The 22,534-nt window shown below is 36.7% G+C and overlaps 1 protein-coding gene and 1 long non-coding RNA gene across 2 annotated transcripts in view; one reads left to right on the top strand and one right to left on the bottom strand.

Annotated features, from left to right (window-relative positions):
- Positions 1 to 42: 42 nt before the first annotated feature.
- On the bottom strand, positions 43 to 2,232 carry LOC132113297 (uncharacterized). The gene is made up of 3 exons (XR_009425138.1): positions 1,914 to 2,232; positions 1,416 to 1,499; positions 43 to 834 (listed from the first exon to the last, which is right to left on the bottom strand). It is a non-coding gene; the product is annotated as an uncharacterized LOC132113297 (long non-coding RNA).
- A 1,185-nt stretch (positions 2,233 to 3,417) lies between these two features.
- Positions 3,418 to 22,534, top strand: part of fcf1 (FCF1 rRNA-processing protein) — a 32,066-nt gene continuing 12,949 nt past the window's right edge. The window contains exons 1-4 of the mRNA XM_059521107.1: positions 3,418 to 3,542; positions 3,640 to 3,707; positions 4,453 to 4,524; positions 21,896 to 22,044. Coding sequence (XP_059377090.1) covers positions 3,540 to 3,542; positions 3,640 to 3,707; positions 4,453 to 4,524; positions 21,896 to 22,044 — 292 coding nt within the window. The 5' untranslated portion in view covers positions 3,418 to 3,539. The remainder of the gene's footprint in view (positions 3,543 to 3,639; positions 3,708 to 4,452; positions 4,525 to 21,895; positions 22,045 to 22,534) is intronic.

Raw genomic sequence — 22,534 nt, 5'->3', positions numbered from 1 at the left:
TAATAAATTCTCTAAAAAGAATTTATAATAATAAAAAAACATTCCAAGACTTAAGAGGAAAATATTATTGGTACCAAAGTCCAATTTAAGACACTCTTTTCCCCATCTCCTTTTTATCACCAACTCAATCACAGGTAACGCTCCACACCATTAAAAATTAAAGTTTTATTTGATATATGACATGCAAAAAGCAGTCAAATGTAGGTCTGGCATACTCTTTTTAGACTGTGAAAAAAAATAAGAGAAAATTAAATACAAATAATGAAACAACAGGAAAAAAATAAAACGTTTTTTTTTTTGGAGATAATTAAATACAAAAAATTAAATATACACAATATACTGTATTAAACTACTACACCGATGATTTGTAGAGATGCTACACAGAAACTGCTACACAGATGATGTGCAGAGATGTAAACAATGTGCAGTGAGGATGAGTTGCATAGTTAAGTTGTCAAAAAAGCGCAGTCTGCAAAGAGTTATTGGGTAGCCCTAAACAACCAGTCTATAAAGTGCAGTGTGTTTAATGTCCATGCTTAGTAGTCTGATAACATGAGGGAAGAAACTCCTCCTGAGCCTCTCCGTCTTTGCCATCAGACTGCAGAAGCGTCTGCCTGACTGTAGCAGATGAAACAGTGGATTTCCAGGGTGGGTGGGGTCTTTAAGGATCTTAACAGCCCTAGATTTACATCTCCTGGTGTGGATATCTTGCAGAGAGGGGAGAGATGTTCTGGACATGTGCTCAGCTACTCTTTGCAGGGCATCTGAAGGTATTTGAAGCTGCTCACTCTCTCCACTGGGGTCCTGTTTATGATGATTGGGGTAGATCCACTGCTGCCTCAAATAGAAAAGAGTTATTGTAAAATATTATTACAATTTAAAATATGACTGTTTCTACTGCATTTCTGAACAAATAAATGAAGGCCTGGTGAGCATCACACTTCAAAACCATTCAAAACCCCAAACTATCCTGTAGAACAGATATTTAAGGAACCTGAGGTTTTAACCTGCTTGATTTGTATCAGCATTGGAACACTTTGCAGCTGCTTTCACTCCAAGGCTATGGATTATATTTTTACTGGAATGAAGTGTCATTAGTCACTAAACATTCAGTCCAATGACATCCTAAAATAATTCACTGTTGACAAGTTAACATTAACTAAAGTACAATGCACATTTATGTGAGACGTCTACAGAATGTAATGTCATTTTCATTCCATCATTTGTCATTTAGGACAGTCTCTGACCACACCCCTGGAGCAATTTTAGGGACAAGCACTGTTGCAAATGTCCACCTTTAAAGTATGAACATAATTTATCCGCACAAAGACCCACCCACCCACACACACACATTAGTCAAAAATCTTCAGAAAAAATAAATTACACATCTTGATGCATAGAAAAAAAAAGCTTACAGGAAAGTGATCCTTTGTGTTTGCAGAGAGAGGCGGTAACCAGGTCACTAAAATGTAACTTTTGGCCACCCAGACTTGAACTTTCTGTAACACAAAGTTTACACAATGTGTTTGTTTGTTTGTGTTTCCTACAATGACAAAATGAATTCTACACCTGTTGATATGTAATGCATGGTAGTGGACACTGCAGTTATCCTCATATATCCACTGTTATGATTATTAAATTGAAAAATGAATTTGGTAATTAAACCAAATGTTTCAATTGCATTACATTATTTGGATTAACGTTACACGTAAAAATAGATAACATTTTAAAAATATACAGTAACAGCAGGTTTTGAAACAATGCATTATTAAGCATTATCAGTTAGGAGTTGTAACTAAGACTCATTCTTATGGAACACTGTACTAAATCTATTAATAGTTATTGATCGCTTAAATATCAGTGCAGTTATAATACATAGGCCTACATATTTTACGTAACGTTAGTCACAATACCTGCTTATGGTCTTCAGTGTCCGTAATCTGCAGCGTAAATCCTATATATGTATTGCAGAAATATTTAGCACAAAAGGGTAACAGACACAATAAAGATGTAATTTATCTGTGCTGCTAATGCTGTCTTAACATGCTCTTGGAATAATCGTAAATATGAGTTTTGAAGGTAAAATTGCACATGAATGTCCTCCCATTTTCAAACTTGAATGCAATGAGCTTGTAATCATGATTTAACTACGTCAAGACTAAAACATCAACCGCCAAGATACTGCACTTTTTCACAACTTGTAATACGTTGTACAAGTCTAAACTTACCCCTTCAAACCTTCAACTTTTTTGTTGGCGGTGGGGGGGGGGGGGATGTTTCGCAGCGTGCATTAACCCCATGACATTAAATAAACCAATCAAAAGGCTCTGGAGGTTTGTACAGCCCACTTGACAAGACCCCCAAACCACGACAAGATGTACGCTACGACAACTATGGACATTTGCCACTTCATACTGACAACCGGGGGCGGTTCTGCCTCTGCCCAAACGGTGTTTCAAGATGGAAATGTGGGAAGTGCAATGTTTTCCCTGTGTTTGATCGGAGAGAGGGAATGTTTTGCAGCATACCATCGAAAATAACGTGGCCAAGGTTCCCATGGGTCCTATTTTGTTTGCGCATTTTATTTTAAAGATGTTTAGTTTTTGAGTTCATTCAATGCAAGAACAAAAGTTCTTTGGAGATTATACACAGCAGAGCTGAGAAGTTGGAGAGGGCCCCATATGTTTTTGACAATACAATTGTCGTTAAAATTGTTGGAATTTTATGCAGAAAATGGGAGCAAAGTTTTTTTGTTGAAATAAAATTTACTTGACATGAATTGTTTCATGGTATTTTTACATTTTCAACTTTGTTTTTGTCTTTGTAGGTATTTAATGATAATTTAAATGCTATTATACATTTATAATTATGTAATAGGTACTTTTACCATCAAGCAGCATCTCAACCATTTGGTAGAGGCCTATATTTAAAAAACTGGGTGGTATATAATTATTTATTTTTATTAATTGTGTTATTAGTGCCCCAATAACCTAAAAAATGCAAACAAGTAATTTTTACATTGTTTTTTTCTTGGAGTGAACATTAAAGGGTTAACAAAGAAAGTAAAAAAATAATACATATTGGTAAAACAAGGAAAGAAGAGGTTGTATATAATAGAATATTGCTGAGACATTTCTAAATAGTACACTCAGAATATTAGGGAAGCATCCAAATGGACTATGTGAAGAATGCAAAGTAGAAGAAACAGTAACTCATGCAATTCTTGAATGTAAGAAATATGAGGAAGAAAGAAGTAGTATGATAGTTGAAATAAAGAAGAATGGAATTCAGGTGGTAGATTTTAAATCTTTTATAAAATGGGAAAGTAAAATAAATAGTAAACCTTTCCTAGAATTTCTTAAAAGGGCGAGTTTAATAAGTAGAATATAAAATATAACGCTCTGTTCCACATTCCGGAGCAGTAGGTGGCGGTAATGCACCTAAAAGTTGTATGCCATCCGCCATTAAACGCTAAGAAGAATAAGAAGAAGCGTAACACACGAGGGCTATAGTGCTAGTCTCGAGTATTTTCAGCCGTCATGGTAAAATAAAGTGTTTAATTTCAGTAATGCTTAACAATTTGCACAATGGCTTTATTTCTTCTTTGGTTGAATGGCAACTTGTCTTTTTGTGAATTAGGGAAAACAGAAGAAACAGAAAAAATATGCTACCATGAAAAGAATGATCAGTTTAAAGGATCAGAGGATGTAAGTATCATCATTTGTATTATATTAAATTATAAGCAACACATGGATTAAATGCATCTCGTAAATTGATAATATTGGTAGCGTGTCACAGAGAGAATCAAATGAAATAGGAAGCCGTTACAAACTACACTGTTACCGGTCAAATTTTTGGTTGTTTTGATTTTGTCTTCAAGAAACTTTATCCTTAATCCTAAACTTAATCCAATGTGGATTTTTATTTTACATTTTTGTTGGTAAATTTTTTATATGGCCCACTACTATTCAAAGGTTTGGGGTAAGATTAAAAAAAAAAAAAAAAAATGGTGCCTGACTTTTTATAACGTGGGGTGGGGTGGGGGTACTTGTATTTAACCGATGCAACAGTACAACCACTCCGTTAGCAACTGGCATGGTAATTGAGGCTCAAATTAATCTCTGCCATGTTAAAAGCTTCTTTTATCATACAAGCGTGTTATTCACTACTGAGTGACAGATTCTTTGTGCGGTTCTCTTGTTGATCACTACCATCCTGGAGGTCAGGGTATCTTCACTTCACGTCATTATAAGAAACAATGCAACACTCCATACACAAATAAGTATGGTTGGGCGATAATAATGGTAGACACAATAAAAATATTAGACATTAAGTTTAGATTTTTCATTTGTTTTCAAGCATTCTAGCACAATATGCAGTGAAAAGAAGTCAAGTTGGCACAGCACAGTCTGTAAAAAGTAGCTTCTCATAACCTTGCTTTCTTATTTTCAGAAAAGAACAGGACAGGGCAAAAACACAAAAGAAAAAGAAGGAAGATCCCTCAGTCATTAAGGAACAAGAAGTGTAAGTTTGAATTCTATATTTCTGATTGTGTTTGTTTTACTTTGCATCTACTCATGCTAGGGTTGCCGCGGTGAAGAAAATTTCCCACCGGTTAATCGACGTGTGACAACACCGTGGGGTGGGGGGTTGTCCTCTTTTCCTTGCTTCCTTGCTTTTAAATAGCTTATAAATGTGTGTGTGCGTAATACTTTCACTTTTGAATTAGCAGCAATTGGCATTGCCGCGTCAATTGTTTGAAAAAAAAAAAACACATTAAATACTACGTTGGCGTTTTAGTGCCATGTTGAAAAAAAAATCTAAGATTAAGAGAATAAAGTCGAAATATTACGACAATAAAGTCATAATACTACGAGAATAAATCAAAATGTTTCTAGGATTTGGGACTTTATTGCTCATGTAAATTTCTCAGATTGAGACAGGGTTCCCACGCGTCCTGGAAAACCTGGAAATCCTGGAATATTAATGACCAATTTTCCAGTCCTGGAAAACACATGGAAAATGAGAGAAAACCTAGATTGTCTTGGAAAAAATTTTGTTGTCCTGAAATTTTTTTTTTTTTAATGTTCTTGACAGAGGTGGGTAGTAACGAGTTACAGTTACTTCGTTACATTTACTTGAGTCATTTTTTGGGGTAACTAATACTTTTCGGAGTATATTTAAAGATGGGTACTTTTACTCTTACTTGAGTAATTTTTTGGGGAAAAATCTGTACTTTTACTTCGTTACTGTGGGCGACGCTCCTCTCGTTACTTTATCTTCATGCAATAAATGTTATAAATGCTTCAGTTTATTCCAAACTCGCCGTCTACTTTTCTCTGGGCAATGAGCGATGCCCATTCGCGAATGATTCATTCTTTTGAGTCAATTCTGTTCAAAGGCTTGATCAAACCAATTGGCAAATGAGTGAATTGGTTCATGAATCAGTTTGAATGAGTCGTTCAGTTCCCTGCCGCGCGCGCTGAGCGTCATAAGCGGTTCACTCAGAGTTGTAACGTTTAAGAACGTCAGCAGCGTTGAAAACGTGGCTATGGACCTGCACTGAAAGCAAATCTGCAAAGGCTATTATTTGCTTGCGATGGAGATCCTTATTAGATGAACACCGCGTGTGCTGTCTACTGTTTAACAGGTAATAACTTAGGCTACATTCGATTACAGTACACGATACCACTGTGACATTAGTTTGTTGTACGTGTGTGGCTTATAACAGAGGGGAGTCAAGTTAAATGCAGCTTCCAAAAGACAAAAGATAGCCGATTAAGATTTTATTAATTTTAATACAATCACACCGGTGCGAGTACGTTCAGCGAGTCATATCATCAGCTGCTAAATTCAGATCTGTGATTGCTTGCTGGCGCTGAGCCAGAGATAGATGCGTTTTTACAGCGCTGCGCATTATAACCAATCACACAAGATTCTGTTGAGCTTTTGAATGCAATGGCCAATCAGAGGCGTTCAGATGAGTCATCGCTAAAATGCCGGTGCTTCCTTCACTCGCTCGCTGACTGGAGACCTCTTTCTGGCGAATTCTCTCGTCAGAAACGACAAAGTGCAGATGTGTGTACGAATCTATAATTAAGATATTGATTTCACAGTGTTAACAGTTTCAGTGATTTTAATGGGAGTTTCTGAGAGTGATTGAACTCTAGACTGTCAGTGAAAATGATCTTTAATAATGTAAATGTTATTTGCTCTCTTTCTGAACAATGAAAGATTAGTAGCAATATTTATATCACATTAACTTTCAATGTTAAATTCACATTAAATATAAAGTCAGTCGTATTAAAAATATGTTATGGCATGACACCTATATCTGTTACTTAAGTAAACAGACAGGGTTTTTATAATAAAGTACATAAATTGGAGTAAAGGCTGATGAAATATATACCTTTATTCACACACACATATATTACATACATTTTATCTATATATCTAAATAAAAATAGGCTCAGTATATATGACCCAAAGTAACTAGTAACTAACTACTTGAGTAGATTTTTTATCCGATACTCTTTTACTCTTACTCAAGTAACTATTCAGACTAGTACTTTTACTTGAGTAAATATTTCTAGAATTACTTTTACTTGAGTATAGTTTTTTGGTACTCTACCCACCTCTGTTTCTTGATGATTAAAGAATTGGCCAGCAACTGGTTGAAACAATTAATGTAACAGAAAGCGCTCTGTTCAGGGATGCTGAGTTTTGACACGTGAGCTCACGCTGTTTAAGCTCCCTGTGACGTATGACGCTGTCTCGTGTTGGCGGTTTTCAGGTGCTAGAAATTAAGTGCTCAAATGTTTGCAGCAAATGTTCACTGGTATGCAGGTAATATTTAATTACATGTTAATATTATTGTAAAGTATTTTAATACGCATGTGCAAGGCATTTGCCTGAGAAAAGGTTATCGATTTGTTAAGTCTATTTTATTTACAATCATTGGAACATCATGCATCCCCATGACAAATCAGACCCAAACTTCCCAAACCTGTTTTATGAACGATATAGGAAGTGAAAATGGAATGCTGACGTGATGCACAGCGATAATTGCATGTTCATAGTGCAGCACAGACTTGTGAACATGAGGCGGAGGCCGGTAGTATATAATAGTAACGTTACTTATATAAACGTAATAAAGGCACGTTTGCAAACGTGATACTGATTTTCTGCAAGTTCACCAAACAAGATGTCAATATAAGTGACTTCCTTTTTAGACAAACTATTGTCTGTTTGCTCTGTTTCACCAACCTAGTAGTTCCAAACAGACGTTTCTCTTAGCAACAAACAGTACAGTGACGTTTCTTTGCCGACTGAATCTTTGAGAAACGATTCATGACCCATTCATGAAGACTGTCATTTTCTCAAACTGCTACCCAAACAAATAAGAACCAAGAATGTGTATTGCCTAGCCAATATTAGAACGTTTTTAAAACTAATAAAATAAAATAGGCCTAAATAAATTACACAAAGTTTAAATAAGATAAAACCATATAAATAAGAAAAAGAATGTTAAAGAAAAACTTCCAAAAAGACCTTAGCCTACATAAATGACAAGTCTATGATGGCGTTTTAGTGCCACGTTAAAAAAACTAATTCCAATGTTACGAGATTAAAGTCATATTTCGAGAATAAAGTCAAAATGTTTCAAGATTAAAGTTGTAATATTACAAGTTTAAAGTCAAAGTATTAGAATTATTATATATTCTTGATTTTAAGCTGTTTCAGTGAGTCCTTAAAATTGACTCTTCCTCATTCCAGTAAGATGCCTGCAACTTCTCCCGGTGCTCTCAATCCGGGACATTTACAAGCGCAAAAAAGGCCTTCTTTCAAAATAATAACTTTAATTTCTACTATTTAAATTCTCAAAACATTTTGACTTTATTCTCGTAGTGTTACGACTTTTTTCTTGTAATATTTTGACTTTATTCTCGAAACATTTTGAGGTTATTCTCTAAATATTACGACTTTAATCTCGTAATCTATAAAAAAAAAATTTCAACGTGGCACTAAAACGCCATCATACAAGTCAGCGCACAAATAAAAACACTTTGGCATTTATTAACCGTGCTTGCGTAATTTTTTTTTTTCTGGGAGGGGGGGTTTGGGGCTGCTGCTCAACGTCGGCTTCCTCCTCATTTTGTTCTCCCTCTTCTCTCACATTGACTGCGCTTTCCTACCGAGGATGACCATTTCTTGCTCTGTCATCTTCTTGGTCTCTTCAACATTCGGGTCATGGTCATCCCGGTAGTGTGGATCCAGGAATGTTGTCTCGCATATAAGCTGCCGGTTTGCTTCTGGCAGAGCTTCATATTTCTCATCTAAAATAGATAAGATGCCTGCTTTCAAGTTGGCTGTCATTTGTTTATCCTTGTCTGATGTGGCCAATGTTTCGTCTTTAATGAGATGCAGCAGAGGGAGAAGAGATGACGCAGTTATGCTGATCTGTGATGTGACAGTGACTACGTTTACATGCAGCCAATAACCCGTTCAAAACCGGGATCTTAGCAATAACCCGGTCGCGCACGGCCATGTAAACACCGGCAAAAACCCGGATATGCTCATATCCCGGTTTTTAAAAAACGGGATATTATACCTGGGGTACCCCTTTTCTAACTCGAATATTTGGTCTTGTAAACACGTTTTGGCATATCCACATCAAAATGTGTGTTCTGCGCATGTTCTATTCGCAAGGAATCTTGGTCTTTTGAGTAGAGACGGCGCATAAAAAAACCCCGCGTGCAGTATAGAGGCACAGTAGTGTCAAGTGCTGCTGGTGGATCAGTACCAGCGCCAAAGCGCAAACAAAGACTATCGCTATCTGCCCCAAACTATTCATTATCCGCCTGCTGCTGCTGCTGTTGTTGTTGTTGTCTTTGGATACAGGAAGAAGAATCGGAAATTACGCATATTGCGTCTTGTTGTCCGTACGTCCAGACGCTAACCGTGCGTCGCCGTTTACATCGGGATTGGCGACTGATTACACATTCCATGCATACAGGAGTAACTCTCTCTGCTCACGCATGTAAACGGGTTATCCCGAATGTTTCAGAAACCCGAATAGTGACCTTAACCCGACCATAACCCGAATTTTAACAGCATGTAAACGTAGTCTATCTCTTGGCGCGAAGCAATGTGGCTGTGTTCAGTTTTAAAGTTTATGCTCTCTTTTAAACAAAATTATAATTATTATTTTTTACTTAATTCAAATAAATATTTAAGAAAAAAACTAATTCTTTAAAAAAAAAATCAAAATGACGGTGGGTACTGTGTCACGGTGGGAAAGTGATGTATCCGGTTTTGTGGCTTAAAACCGGTAACACCGTCAACAACGTCTATCGCGGCAAGCCTAATTGATGCATGCTGATTTATTATTATGCAGAAATTGCAATATGTTTATTTGAATGGCATGATATATAAACATTGAATCACTGTATACAGTTTGATTATATCTATTCTTAAACATAAGACATTTTGGATGTGAGACTTTTAAAAAGTTAATCAATGATTCCCAGAGGCACGTAAACCTTAATCAGAATTCATGTATTAACAAAAATAATGCAACCATACATAACTTCAAAGCTCTAAGTAGTGGCCTTTCCATATTCCATTTAACTCTTTCCCTGCCAAAGACGAGATTTTACAGCCTATTAGTGTTGTCACGATACCAAAAATATTGTTTCGATACCGATACCTAGTCAAGAATTGCGATTTCAATACTTTTTCGATACTTCTCCTGAAAAGGGAAAATACACTCTCAAATATCATTGCTGTGCTTTATTTTAAAACCGGGACAAAATTCTAATCATATAACACACTAATAAATGAACATATGAACAGCAGATATATTAAACATTTGAACAAAATATGAAATATCCAAATATAAAAAATAAATTAGAGCAATGACATTCAAGGTAAAGAGAGAATAAATTTAGCAGCATTATCTCAGTTATAAGAAACATAAGAGTAATAAATTTATCTTGATTCTGAACTTTGAATAAAAATATGAACAGCGATTATATTAAACAATGTTTCTGAACTATGAATCAAAAAATAAATAATATCAATTTAAGCAATGGCATTCAAGTAAAAAAAAAAAAGCAAATAAAATTTAGCAGCAGTATATCAGATATTGTAACTTATTCTGTCAGTTGTGCAACCTTTTCCTTCAGAGGAGAAAACTCAGCCAGTGAGCCTTTAGTGAGCGTCATCTTTAGTGAGCGTCATCTTTAATGAGCGTCATTTTTTTCTAACAGTCGTGGACCGGCAGCCACAGTATCACTTGTGCTCGTACATGCAGCCTAGTGATGCGGGGGTCACGGTTTTTTTCGGCCCGCGGGTCCTGCTTTTATGCAGTTATTTTTAGAAGCGCGAGCTCGGCGCTATTAGCAGCGCATGCGCAGCTCGTGAACAGCTCTGTGAACTGTTTCATCCCGTCAAAGAGTTACTCAAGATGTGACGGAGCATGTGATTTGTTGAATGTAGTGAACCGCCCTTCACTGAACGAGATCGAGAGATCTTCTCATTTGTGAATGAGTTGAATGAACTGATACATCTCGTTTATGAAGGGTCAGTGAGCCAAGCATGTAAATCTCGATCAGCAATCAGCAGATACAAAGCGCAGTTATAGTTACTGTGGAGATACGCTCGTTTTCATATTTAGCATACAGAACAACTCCACGTTTAATCCCCGAGTAATGTGAATATTATATATGAACTGTCTGACCTCGTGCTTTGTTTATCTGAACAACTTATTTAAACTATTTAATGCGATTATGCACACATTTTAGTAAAGCAAAATCAGTTTAGTAAAGCCACTAATGCAGCCATCTCGCTGTAGTGTTTTTTTTGTTGCTTGTGTGAGGAGAAAAAAACACAGACGTCCATAAGGAGGCACTGGAAGCGTGCGTTGCACACACCAACATGAAATACGTCTCTTACAAATCTGGAACGCTGTCATTCTTTGAAGTATCGATACTAATAAGTTTAGGTATCGTGACGTTTTTAATTTCCGAGAATCGCGATACTATTGAAGTATCGGTGCACCGTGCAACACTACAGCCTATTGTGTTTTCACGGTTATACACTTGGGGGTGCTATTACACATCTTTCTCATTCTGAACAAAACCTCCCGAACAAAAACACACGTGAACAGGACGGAGAAACGAGCAATCTCTTATGTAAATAGATTCATTGAAAATCATCAAAATCGTTGGCGTTGGCTGGCAATTTTTTTTTCAAAAATACTGACATCATGGTGTCATGGTAAATTCCATATCCACATGTAAAACAAAATAGTTTCAACTTAATTTGAAATGACATTGTATTTAGCTGTACCATACAAATATTATTTAAAATCAAATAAAATTTAACTTTAGAATAATTTTTATATACCACTCTCCAGTAGTTTTGCCAAAAGTACCCATAATTCAGTACCAAGTCAATACTTCAATTTTAAAAATGTAACCATACCAGTTTTTCTGCAAAACCTGTAATAGAGAGTAGTGGATGGATCCAGTACCTGCTGATAAGCAGCAGCTTTTAATCTTTACTGTATTAATGTGAGTGCTATGTGAAGAGCATCAAAAATTTAAGTTTCAGTCACAGCGAACAAAGAGCGCCAAATGAGCTCTGAATAATGGTATATCTCTCGTTTGTAATTCGATTATATTGTTCACAATACTTCATGACAGTTTTTTGTTTTTTTTTTTCGTTACCAAAACCATTAGATATAGACCTACAGTCTTTACATGTCATTTTGGCAGATTTTCATATACTTTTTTGCTTCAAATAAAAGTTTGTAATGTTGTGGTTCACCTTTGGCTTGCTTCATGCCTTAAAGATTTTTTTTTAAATACTTAAAAAATAAAAAAAATCCCTATGGAAAAAAATTATAATAATTGGAAAATATACTTCAGAAACAAGTGCCAATGAACTGAAGTGATCTTATTTTCATTGTCAATGTCAATGTCACCTTTATTTATATAGCGCTTTAAACAAAATACATTGCGTCAAAGCAACTGAACAACATTCATTAGGAAAACAGTGTCAATAATGCAAAAATGATAAAGGCAGTTCATCATTGGATTCAGTTATGTCATCTCTGTTCAGTTAAATAGTGTCTGTGCATTTATTTGCAATCAAGTCGATATCGATATCGCTGTAGATGAAGTTGACTTGATTATAAATCATTGATTATAAAGGGAGTGCTCTAACATTCATTGACCTCAAATATGGCTTATTATCTGAAATATGTATGTAGTAGCAACTTTACGTGGCAGTTCAATATAATTTTATCTTAGAAAAAAGTGTGCTGTTCATGTGTTTGTGTCGTGCTTGGGCTACTGCATGACAGATGGAGATATCGACGATAGCAGATGTCTCTTTTGATAGTCAAGACGATATTAGGCTTGGAGACGTGAACCGTTTAAAAAGATTCAGTTCGATTTGGTGAACTGGTTCAAAAAGATCCAGTTACATCGAATGATTCGTTCGAGAACCGGATATGACAAACTGCTTTGTTTTGAACTCTCTCTCACAACAGACACGGAAGAGAACACATTGCTGAATAAAGTCGTAGTTTTTGCTATTTTTAGACCAAAATGTATTTTCGATGCTTCAAAATATTCTAACTGACCCTCTGATGTCACATGGACTACTTTGATGATGTTTTTTTTTACCTTTCTGGACATGGACAGTATACCATACACACAGTTTCAATGGAGGGACTGAGAGCTCTCGGACTAAATCTAAAATATCTTAAAGCCCATCTTTCAAGTTGAAGATCCCTGTGAATGAACGTGTAGATAAATAGTGTAGGAACTCAATTTGCATGAAGAAATTAATCATAAATGTGCATTAAAACATTTTTTTTTTAAAGAAATTGTGAGAAAAATTACTCAAAAACGCTCTGATCAGAAGTGATGCAATGGCCGGTAAATCTCATCTCTTCTTAATGGAGCAGACAGTGAAGAGGTTGCGGTTAGGGTTAATGTCAACTCTTACGATGGGCCATTGCCATATAATTATGAGCAGCCTAGGCGAGAGAGGGGTCAGGCAGAGTTAAGGGGAAGGGGAAGTGGACCGAGGAGAGAGATAGAGTTGTGGTGTGAGGAGAATCGGTAATCGGAGTGACCACAGGCTAATTGTGGCTAACGTTGTCTCCATGTTTATCACATTGCAGTATCTGTAATAAATCATATTTAGCAATATTGCTGTCGACTTTGTTGTTTTTCAAGCATCCATGTAGATTGTCACCATCTATGCCAGCAACATGTGTCTTAAAATGTTTAATTTAGATCCCAGATTTTAAATTAATGCTGTAGGGTGTAGGCTATAGCTTACATCTGTGATGGTCAGCTAGTCTGGACAGGGATGGAAATGCTGTGCATTTCTGCACAACATAGTTTATCGTGAAATTGCTAGCTGATTTTTTATCAGTAACTGCTTTCAGACCTAGGTGTCCACATGTTTGGGTTTGGGCCATATATCTGAACAACATAGCTTGCCAGCTAGAATTCCGAACTTAGCCGGCTGTTATACTACTCCCCTTAGTATTTCCGACGGACATTATGTAAATGAGCTCGCGTGTACTGCGGAGTACGTGTATGAAAGCAGTTAGTGTTCTGGTTAGGACGGGAATATGCTGTTCATGTAAATACAATCATTGTTAAAAAAACCTACTATAATAACGATAATGACAAACTCTCTTTTCTGTTACCACCTCTCAGACTGCGTAAACACGGGGTGCTCAACACTACTCCTGGCCATAGACTGTCCTGCAAAGTTCAGCTCCAATCAAATTAAACACACCTGAAGCAACTAATTAAGGTCTTCAGGCTCACTAAAAAATTAAAGGCAGGTGTGTTTGATTAGGAATGGAGCTAAACTTTGCAGGACAGTCGATCACCAGGAGCAGGGTTGGGCACCCATGACCTAAATCCACACTGAGAACCAGGACGGCAGCGCCTATGTTTGCCTGTCGTTACGTCATATGACGCGTTCTCTGCGAAAAGGCGGTTTCTTGGAGCGTAGCTTAGAATAGGTAAACTTTTTTTTCTTCATTTCTGCCCGTGAGTGTTGTAAAACATATGTATTCTTATGTCTTCTTAAATTAACATTTTCATATAAGATTCTGTATAAATTAAGTTATACAATTAAATTGAAAGATGGCCTTTAAACTCTGTTCCGAAGATAAATGGAGGTCTTACTGGTTTGGAAAGACATGAGGGTGAGTTATTAATGACATAATTTTCATTTTTGGGTGAACTAACACTTTAATGTATTAAATAATAATAATAATAATTATTATTATTATTATTTGTATTTTTATCGGACGGCCTATTATAATTCGGCTATCAAACTGCCCAGCTATTTCACTTCAGCACTACATTTCTCACACACACACGCGTGCGCAAATGAGGATTAGAGCCTATAGCCGGTGAAGGAGTCTCCATCCACAAACAGACGTACATCGTCTGCAGATATAAGGCATTTCATTGCACTTTAACAAGCAATCTGAACTTCCTATATATGTGCAATATTTTAAACAAGCCCTCACTAACTGAGTTTAATGCCACAGTTTTGTTAGAATGCATCTCATTCTTGTTTCTGTGGCGGTGTGACGAGCTCGTCATGAGGCGCGCGGTCCGGAGCGCTGTATGACTGATGCATCAGTTCAATTGAACTTTACTCCAAATATATGAACTTACCTGTTTTGAATACTTTATATTTAACGTGTTTGTTTATGTCCAATATTAGTGTTAAACTGTTGGACTTTAAATGAAATCTACTATTGATTTTCACTGATGACTGATTTGCAGAACATTTTGACTGATAACTTTGCGCAGATGCGGCAAATTTGTCACAGGATGTGCATTATGACAGTTGAGTCCAACTTTATATGAACTAGCTGTTTTAAATACAGTATTTTTATATTTAACGTTAGTTTATCAGTATGTTTTGAAAGTATATATTTTTGATTATTGGTGATTCCACAGGCTCTCTCGTGCACCTGCGTGGTTTAAAACACCGAATAGTTATGCTATGACAAGAACAAAGAGTCTCTCTCTTGCTCCACCCATGCACGATAATATTGTGTATCGTCGATCTCACGGGCTGACCATATCGTAAATGACCATATTGCCCAACACTAATAGAGAGTGAAACTTTTAAATGAACCAATCCAAATAGAAGACACACTCTCATATTATGTGATCTGTATGAAACATACATACAGGCACATCTACTGTATGTACTACTGCATCTACTACTGCGGAGTGTCGCCGACCTCATCTTGTAAACTGAAAAAAGAAAGCACTAGTGTTGTAATAGATTATTAAAATGTTATTTACATTAAAATGCAGTTTACTTGCTGTTTTTCCAGCAAGTGCTGGAAGGGTTCCAAGGGTGTATGATATATATCAGCCGATGATTAATGTCCATCTAGTCAGTAAAGCTGGTGTTCTAATGAGCGGTAAATACCATCAGGTTCGTGATTTCACATAGAGCAGCTGTTACTACACGGAGCCATTGTTAACTGACAAGCTAAGCAAATCCAAGCTGATAATGAACGTGGATTTGCCCAGCTTCTCAGTTAACAACAGCTCCGTGTAGCAAAAAATAAATAAACAAGTAATCTGTACAGTTGTACAAGCTGTACCAGTTGTATAACAAGTAGAGCTGAAACAACGAATCGATTTAATCGATAAAAATCGATTATTAAAATAGTTGTCAACTAATTTAGTCATCGATTCGTTGTTAAATAACTTTTATTTGCCGTAAGCGGCTCATTTCGTGCATATTTCAAATCTGCGGTGACCAAAGTGTGGCAGTAATGAGCCACCGGAGGTTTTACTCAGCCAGTACAGCAGGAGAAGTAGCGAATAGCCAATAGCTGGCCTCGTTTTATGTCACGTGCTTCCCGAACAGCGTCTCTGCAGCATTTAGCGGGATGTGGGAGACTGGGAGTACTTTACTTTGAGCCTTCAAAAAAGAAGAGTAACCTGTAAACTCTGCACTACTGAACTGTTTAAGGGGACGTTCACATATTGCGTCTTTTGCGCGCTCAAGTTCGTTATTTCCAACACCGCACCGCATCGAGTTAAAAACATCTCAACTTTTCAGAATGCTGCAAGCGCATCGCGGGTCATGTGACAAGAACTAACCAATCAGCTTCATCCTTTCCCGTAACAACGTTAAAAGCTCAGTCAAGATGAAAGGAACAGCTGATCATAGTTGTATATGGATTTCCATTTTGAAATAAATTTAGTAGCAGAGCTACTGCAAGCGATTTTTTGAGCTGCAAATCCATTTATCCTTTGCTGAAATTTCCGCGTCTTCAAGGAGAGAGCACGTCATGGTTGCTTAGCAGAGGCAGACGCCTCAGGGGCGCTTCTGCACGAGCGCTTTGGAAAGGAGGAGAAAGCGGCGCGCCTAGCGTTTTCCACGCGTTTTTAGGCACGATATGTGAACGGCCCCTAAGACTTTTATTTGTGCAGATTCTCCAGTACAATGTTGTTTGCAAATGTTTAGTCGTAAAAGCTGATAACATTGCTTTTTAACAGTTAACATTTAAAGCTTTACAAACATGTTCTGTGATCAGTTTGTCGTTTACCAGTTCAAAATTCAGTCGTGCAGCCTAATTATGACTGAATGAGAGAGGTAAATGTTTAAAGATATTTGAAATGCACTTTTTTTCTAAGTATTCACTGCTCTTTTTCACACAGCAGGTTTTTTGTGTGTGACTGTCCAATTTTTTTTTCTGGACAACCTTCTGATGGATTTTACTTTAAATTGTGAGTTCCATTCAGGTTTCATGCCACTGGCACTTTATTCGAAGGATTGTTTACAATTTCACAGCAAAAGCTATAAAGCTGTTTCCCACTAAATAATAAAATACAATGCACTGCAATTTTATTCTGTTTTATCCTTATTCTTCGTGAAAATATGTTCTGAAAGATTCCTTAATAAGCTTCGTTCGGGATGTTAAACTACTTTAGGAGCTCTAAGGACTGCCATGGTGAAAACATTATTTTAAATCTCCTTGTGAAATTTGCTAGAGTATGGGTCAGTGTTCTGATTGCAGAAGAGTTCGACAAAGGATTACTAACACAATAAAACAACTCCAGGTATATTTTTGATTAGGATATGACAGTGCAAAATGGTTAAAATCTCTTAAAAATCTATGCTGAAGGATAAAGACCATTTATTAATAATTTACTTGGGGAAAAATGGAAAAAACTAAAATATAAGTACACAAACCGATTAATCGATTAATCGTAAAAATAATCGACAGATTAATCGATTATCAAAATAATCGTTAGTTGCAGCCCTAATAACAAGGTCTTCTTAGATAAATTATCACTTTAAAAGGTTGTACATCAGAATATCAAACATCAAACTTAATTTCTGTCAGGCCTAGTCGAACATCACACATATCACAGAAAAGGAATTTTACATTTCAGTGCACAAACTTCTGTTCTCTTAAAGGGGTCATATGATGTGATTTAAAATTTTCCTTTCTCTTTGGAGTGTTACAAGCTCTTGGTTCATAAAGAAGACTAAAGTCTCAAATCCGAAGAGATATTCTTTATAAAAGTTAAGAGTTAACCACACCCTCCTAAAATGACTCGTTCTTACATGCCCCCACATGTCTTTGTCACGATGTGGGAAGATTTGCATAACACTGCCCAAATGTTCACGCAAAGAAATAAGGCGTAACTTTTATTCTAGCTGTTACAGCCGGCGCCATATTGTGGAGGAGATGCTGTGTTTCGTTGTGAAAGCAAAATTACTTTGTTTGGCTTTCCAAAAGAGGACACAACTAGAAATCAGTGGTTAAGTTGTTTTTACAACACTGTTCCAGAACAGTTCAACTCAAATATTCAGATGGGTGCTGTGCATTTTATGGAGGATGAGGACTGTTTCCTGAACCAGTAGCCTACAATGCATCTGTAGCACAAAGGCTGTTTCAATGCAATGCGTAAAAATACTGTATAAGTAATTATAAACAGTAACTATGTCCCCACTGGATGCAACAAATGCCTTGATTGTAATGGGTTTCGTCTCATCTAGTAATGTCCAGATCTCAAACAATTTGTTTTATTTAACCGGATCTTCTTAGTGAACCAAGTGGAAACTGAATTGTTTGAAATGGTTTGCGTCTCCAGTACACACTAATCCACACATTGCTTAAGTTATTCGTTTAATAAATGACGCAAAGTAAACCAATATCTTGAGTTATTCAATTACTCCTAACAGTACATTGACTGAACTGCTAAAGAGAACCGATGATGGCATGTGCACAAGCAGAGAAGCTGGACTGAGTCTTTTCCCCCTGGGAGACGGCATCCCAGTTTAAGGGGCATAACATTTCTGTCACATGCTTGAGGCATTCGACCAATCACAATGCATGGGATAGCTGGCCAATCAGAGCACACGCTTTTTTGAATGATGAGCTTTGTAAAAATCGATGCGTTTCAGAAAGGCGGGGCATAGAGGAGAAACAATGTATGGAATTTTATGGAAAATGTTTTTTTTGAAACTTGAACCGCATAAACATTGCATTACACCAAATACACGAAATAATGTTCTTTTTAGCAACGTCATATGACCCCTTTAAACGTTCCTGTAGTGATAATTATAGTAATATGTAGTGCTGTCAAACAATTAAACGTGATTAATCGCATCCAAATTAAGTTTTTGTTTATAAAAAAATTTGTGTACTGTGTATATTATGTATATATAAATACCAGGGCTGGGCAAGTTAATGCGTTGTGTTAATGCAGTACTTACATTTACATTACATTTATTCATTTAGCAGAGGCTTTTATCCAAAGCGACTTACAGATGAGGACAGTGGAAGCAATCAAATACAACAAAAAGAGCAATGATATATGTGCTATAACAAGTCTCAGTTAGGTTAACACAGTACACGTAGCATGGGATTTTAAATAATACAATAAAAAAAAGAAAACCGATAGAATAAAAAAAGAATAGAGCAAGCTAGTGTTAGAGATCTTTTCACATTCACACACACACACACACACACATACAATTGCATAATAAATGAAAGAAAATAGAATACAAAAAGATTAGAAAGGAAGTTAGATTTTTTTAAAGAATAGAATTAGAATAGTGAGTGTTAAAGTTAGAGGGTCAAATAAAGATGGAAGAGATGTGTTTTAAACCGATTCTTGAAGATGGCTAAGGACTCAGCTGCTCGGATTGAGTTGGGGAGGTCATTCCACCAGGAGGGAACATTTAATTTAAAAGTCCGTAAAAGTGACTTTGTGCTTCTTTGGGATGGCACAATCAAGCGACGTTCAATTGCAGACCAATTGCTTTAACCATTCATTATAATGAATCGGCTCAAAGGAGTCATTGGGTCACAAATCAGACTTCAGCGGACGTGTTGTGTGGGAATCCTGGCTTTTAGGACATCGCCAAAGATTTGTCAACACACACACACACCCACACACACACAGACACACACCTCATAACTGTATAGATCTTTTTTTTATATATATATGGTGCTGAATAATTTTTGGTCCCAATTTTATTATTATTATTATTATTATAATTTTCAATATTATTATTATTATTATTATTATTATTATTAATCAATTTCACTAGTGGTCCACTGTATGAAGAATTTTTGGGTATAATATGTCGCAGTTCACTTTATTTTGCTATACTCACCTGCATAAATGTATTATAGTTTCCTGCACCTACTAGTAAAAAAATATATAAAAAAATATATCTGGTGTCTGAATAATTGCTGGTTTGACTGTGCATTAATTCTTGTTAAAACTACAAAGTAATTCAGTCAAGAGCAGTGTGTGATTTTCTTTCTTTTATTTTCTTGGATTAACATTAAAGCAGCTATATAGCTAAATTAGACGCGGTCACTTTAAGAGATAATGAATTCATCCAATATAATAGACGTCAATTTTTTTCTAAACTTTTTACTTTCACTTAAGACATAACCAACAGTTTTTTTCGAACATACTTTCCAAGACGGTATGAATTTGACGGTATTTGTATTTGACGGTACAAGAGCAAAATAAGGCAAATTCTGTGTTCAAGCGTTTTGAGACGCCTCTCTCTGCATGAGCTCTGAACACCAGAACACCGCAGTGCTGAATTGGGCTCTTTCACATCATTTTCTGCTTGTTTAAACTGCGATTTGTAGTTGTTCGTTCAGGTGCAGGAGGAAGTTCAAGGAGAACTTCACAAAGGAGAGCTCAGTTCAGTGTCACTCTCTGTGAGACGCGGCTCTCTCTCCGCGTGCGCACCGAGCACAGCACGGAGTAACGGTTTCTCAGTTGAGCTTTTCTGCGTCTTGTGTTTGAATGCTTTAAACTCTTTTTAATGTTTAAATCGACAAGTGGCAAAGCTTAAAAACAAGTGACAATGGTAAGCTTTTGTGACCACAAGCAGCAGTGGCCTGTCAACTGTTCTGAACGTCTTTTTAGGCTGGCCTCAGACGGTTGAGAGATCGCCAGGGGCAACCCCTCAGCCGTGTGCCCCTATAATCGTCACCACCTTTCATCCCACTAGTGACGACCCTGGGATCAGCTGATTTTGATGTGAGGGAGAGAGCAAAGCCAGAACTGAAGACGGAGAGTGCCCGTGCGGGGGTGGGGCGCTGTGCTCGTTCTCTCCGTCACTCCGTCAGTAGCCTGCTTCACTCACAAAAAACAATTACAGATCAAATAAGGCTTTGGCGGGACAAAAAATCATTTTGGCGGCCTCCAAAAAATGTTCAATGTAGGAAAAACCCTGCTCGCTCATCAAGTGTTATCCCACGCTGCACCCAGTTGAATTGGTTCCCGCGGATCCCTCAATAGTGCAGGTCTCTACTCGGCATTATAATGTTATGATCGAGGCTCTGGTCTCGGAGCATAACTTGTTTTTCTATATTTTTAAACTATTTAAAATATTTAACGTTAATAATAAAATGTTTATGCCAGTGGCAAATAGCTTTGGTATTTATATTTAAATTTATTACAGTAATGTTTAATCTAAGATTTACAAGACATATTTTAACTGCTACTATATAAAAAGAATACTGCTGTAAAAAGGCACATTATTTGTGTTTATTGAATTTTGTCCCTAATGCAATTAAAGGTAAACTAATCGCAGTACAAATCATGTGATAATCGCGATTTAAAACATTTTTTAATCGTTGCCCAGCACTAATAAATACACACACATGCATGTATATTTTTCAGAAAAATGTTTGAAGTCAAGTCACTTTTATTTATATAGCGCTTTAAACAAAATACCTTGCGTCAAAGCAACTGAACAACATTCATTAGGAAAACCGTGTGTCAATAATGCAAAATGATAATTAAAGGCAGTTCATCATTGAATTCAGTGATGTCATCTCTGTTCAGTTTAAATAGTGTCTGTGCATTTATTTGCAATCAAGTCAATAATATCGCTGTAGATGAAGTGTCCCCAACTAAGCAAGCCAGAAGCGACAGCGGCAAGGAACTGAAACTCCATTGGTGACCGAAAGAAGAAAAAAACCTTGGGAGAAACCAGGCTCAGTTGGGGGGCCAGTTCTCCTCTGACCAGATGAAACCAGCAGTTCAATTCCAGGCTGCAGCAAAGTCAGATTGTGCAGAAGAATCATCTGTTTCCTGATTTGTTTTAAATGTATACATGTAACATGAAAATATTTCCAAAATATATAGTGTGTGTGTGTGTGTGTGTATATGTATATAAACAAAACAAAAACGTTTATTTTGGATGCAATTAATCGTTTGACACCACTAGTAATACATTAAGTAATACTTTTTAGTCTTTGTATGCATATGTTTGCATTAATTTTATATATAATAATTTATGCCTCATCCTTTTTTTCTTTCAGAACAAAGTACCCATCTTGTATGTTCTTTCAGTACAACACGCAGCTTGGACCTCCATATTACATCCTTGTTGATACCAACTTTATCAACTTTTCTATTAAGGCCAAATTAGATGTTGTCCAGTCAATGATGGACTGCCTCTATGCTAAATGTAAGTCTCCACTTTCTCAGAATTACTTTCATCAATGCTGATGTTAAAGAGGATGGGTGTAATGGGGCAGTTGTGGCCTAATGGTAAGAGAGTCGGACTTGTAACCCAAAGGCCATGTATGTGGGGGTGAGTGAATGTACAGCACTCTCTTCCACCCTAAGAGACATACCTCAGTCATGTTATTGAGGGTGGAAGAGAGTGCTGTACATTGAGACCCTTGCCGTTGAGCAAGGCACCGAACCCCGAAATGCTCTCTGGGCACTGCAGCAAAAATGGTTGCCCACTGCTCCGGGTGTGTGTTTAGAGTTCTGAGTATCAGACACAATACTTGCCTACATGGCATGTCACTTTAATATATTGGATATATAGATCAATGTAGTGATTCCAATGCAGCAACACTGAACAAAAATTATGCTGTATTTAATAGTGTTTAATTTTAACAGGGCTGAAATGGAGGGTTCCTGTTTTTTGTTTTTATTTAACAGAAAAT

This window comes from Carassius carassius, chromosome 32 (assembly GCF_963082965.1).
Source record: "Carassius carassius chromosome 32, fCarCar2.1, whole genome shotgun sequence".
Taxonomy (NCBI): Eukaryota; Metazoa; Chordata; class Actinopteri; order Cypriniformes; family Cyprinidae; genus Carassius; species Carassius carassius.
Note: the sequence above shows the minus strand (reverse complement) of the source record. Positions and strands in the feature narration are given on the sequence as shown.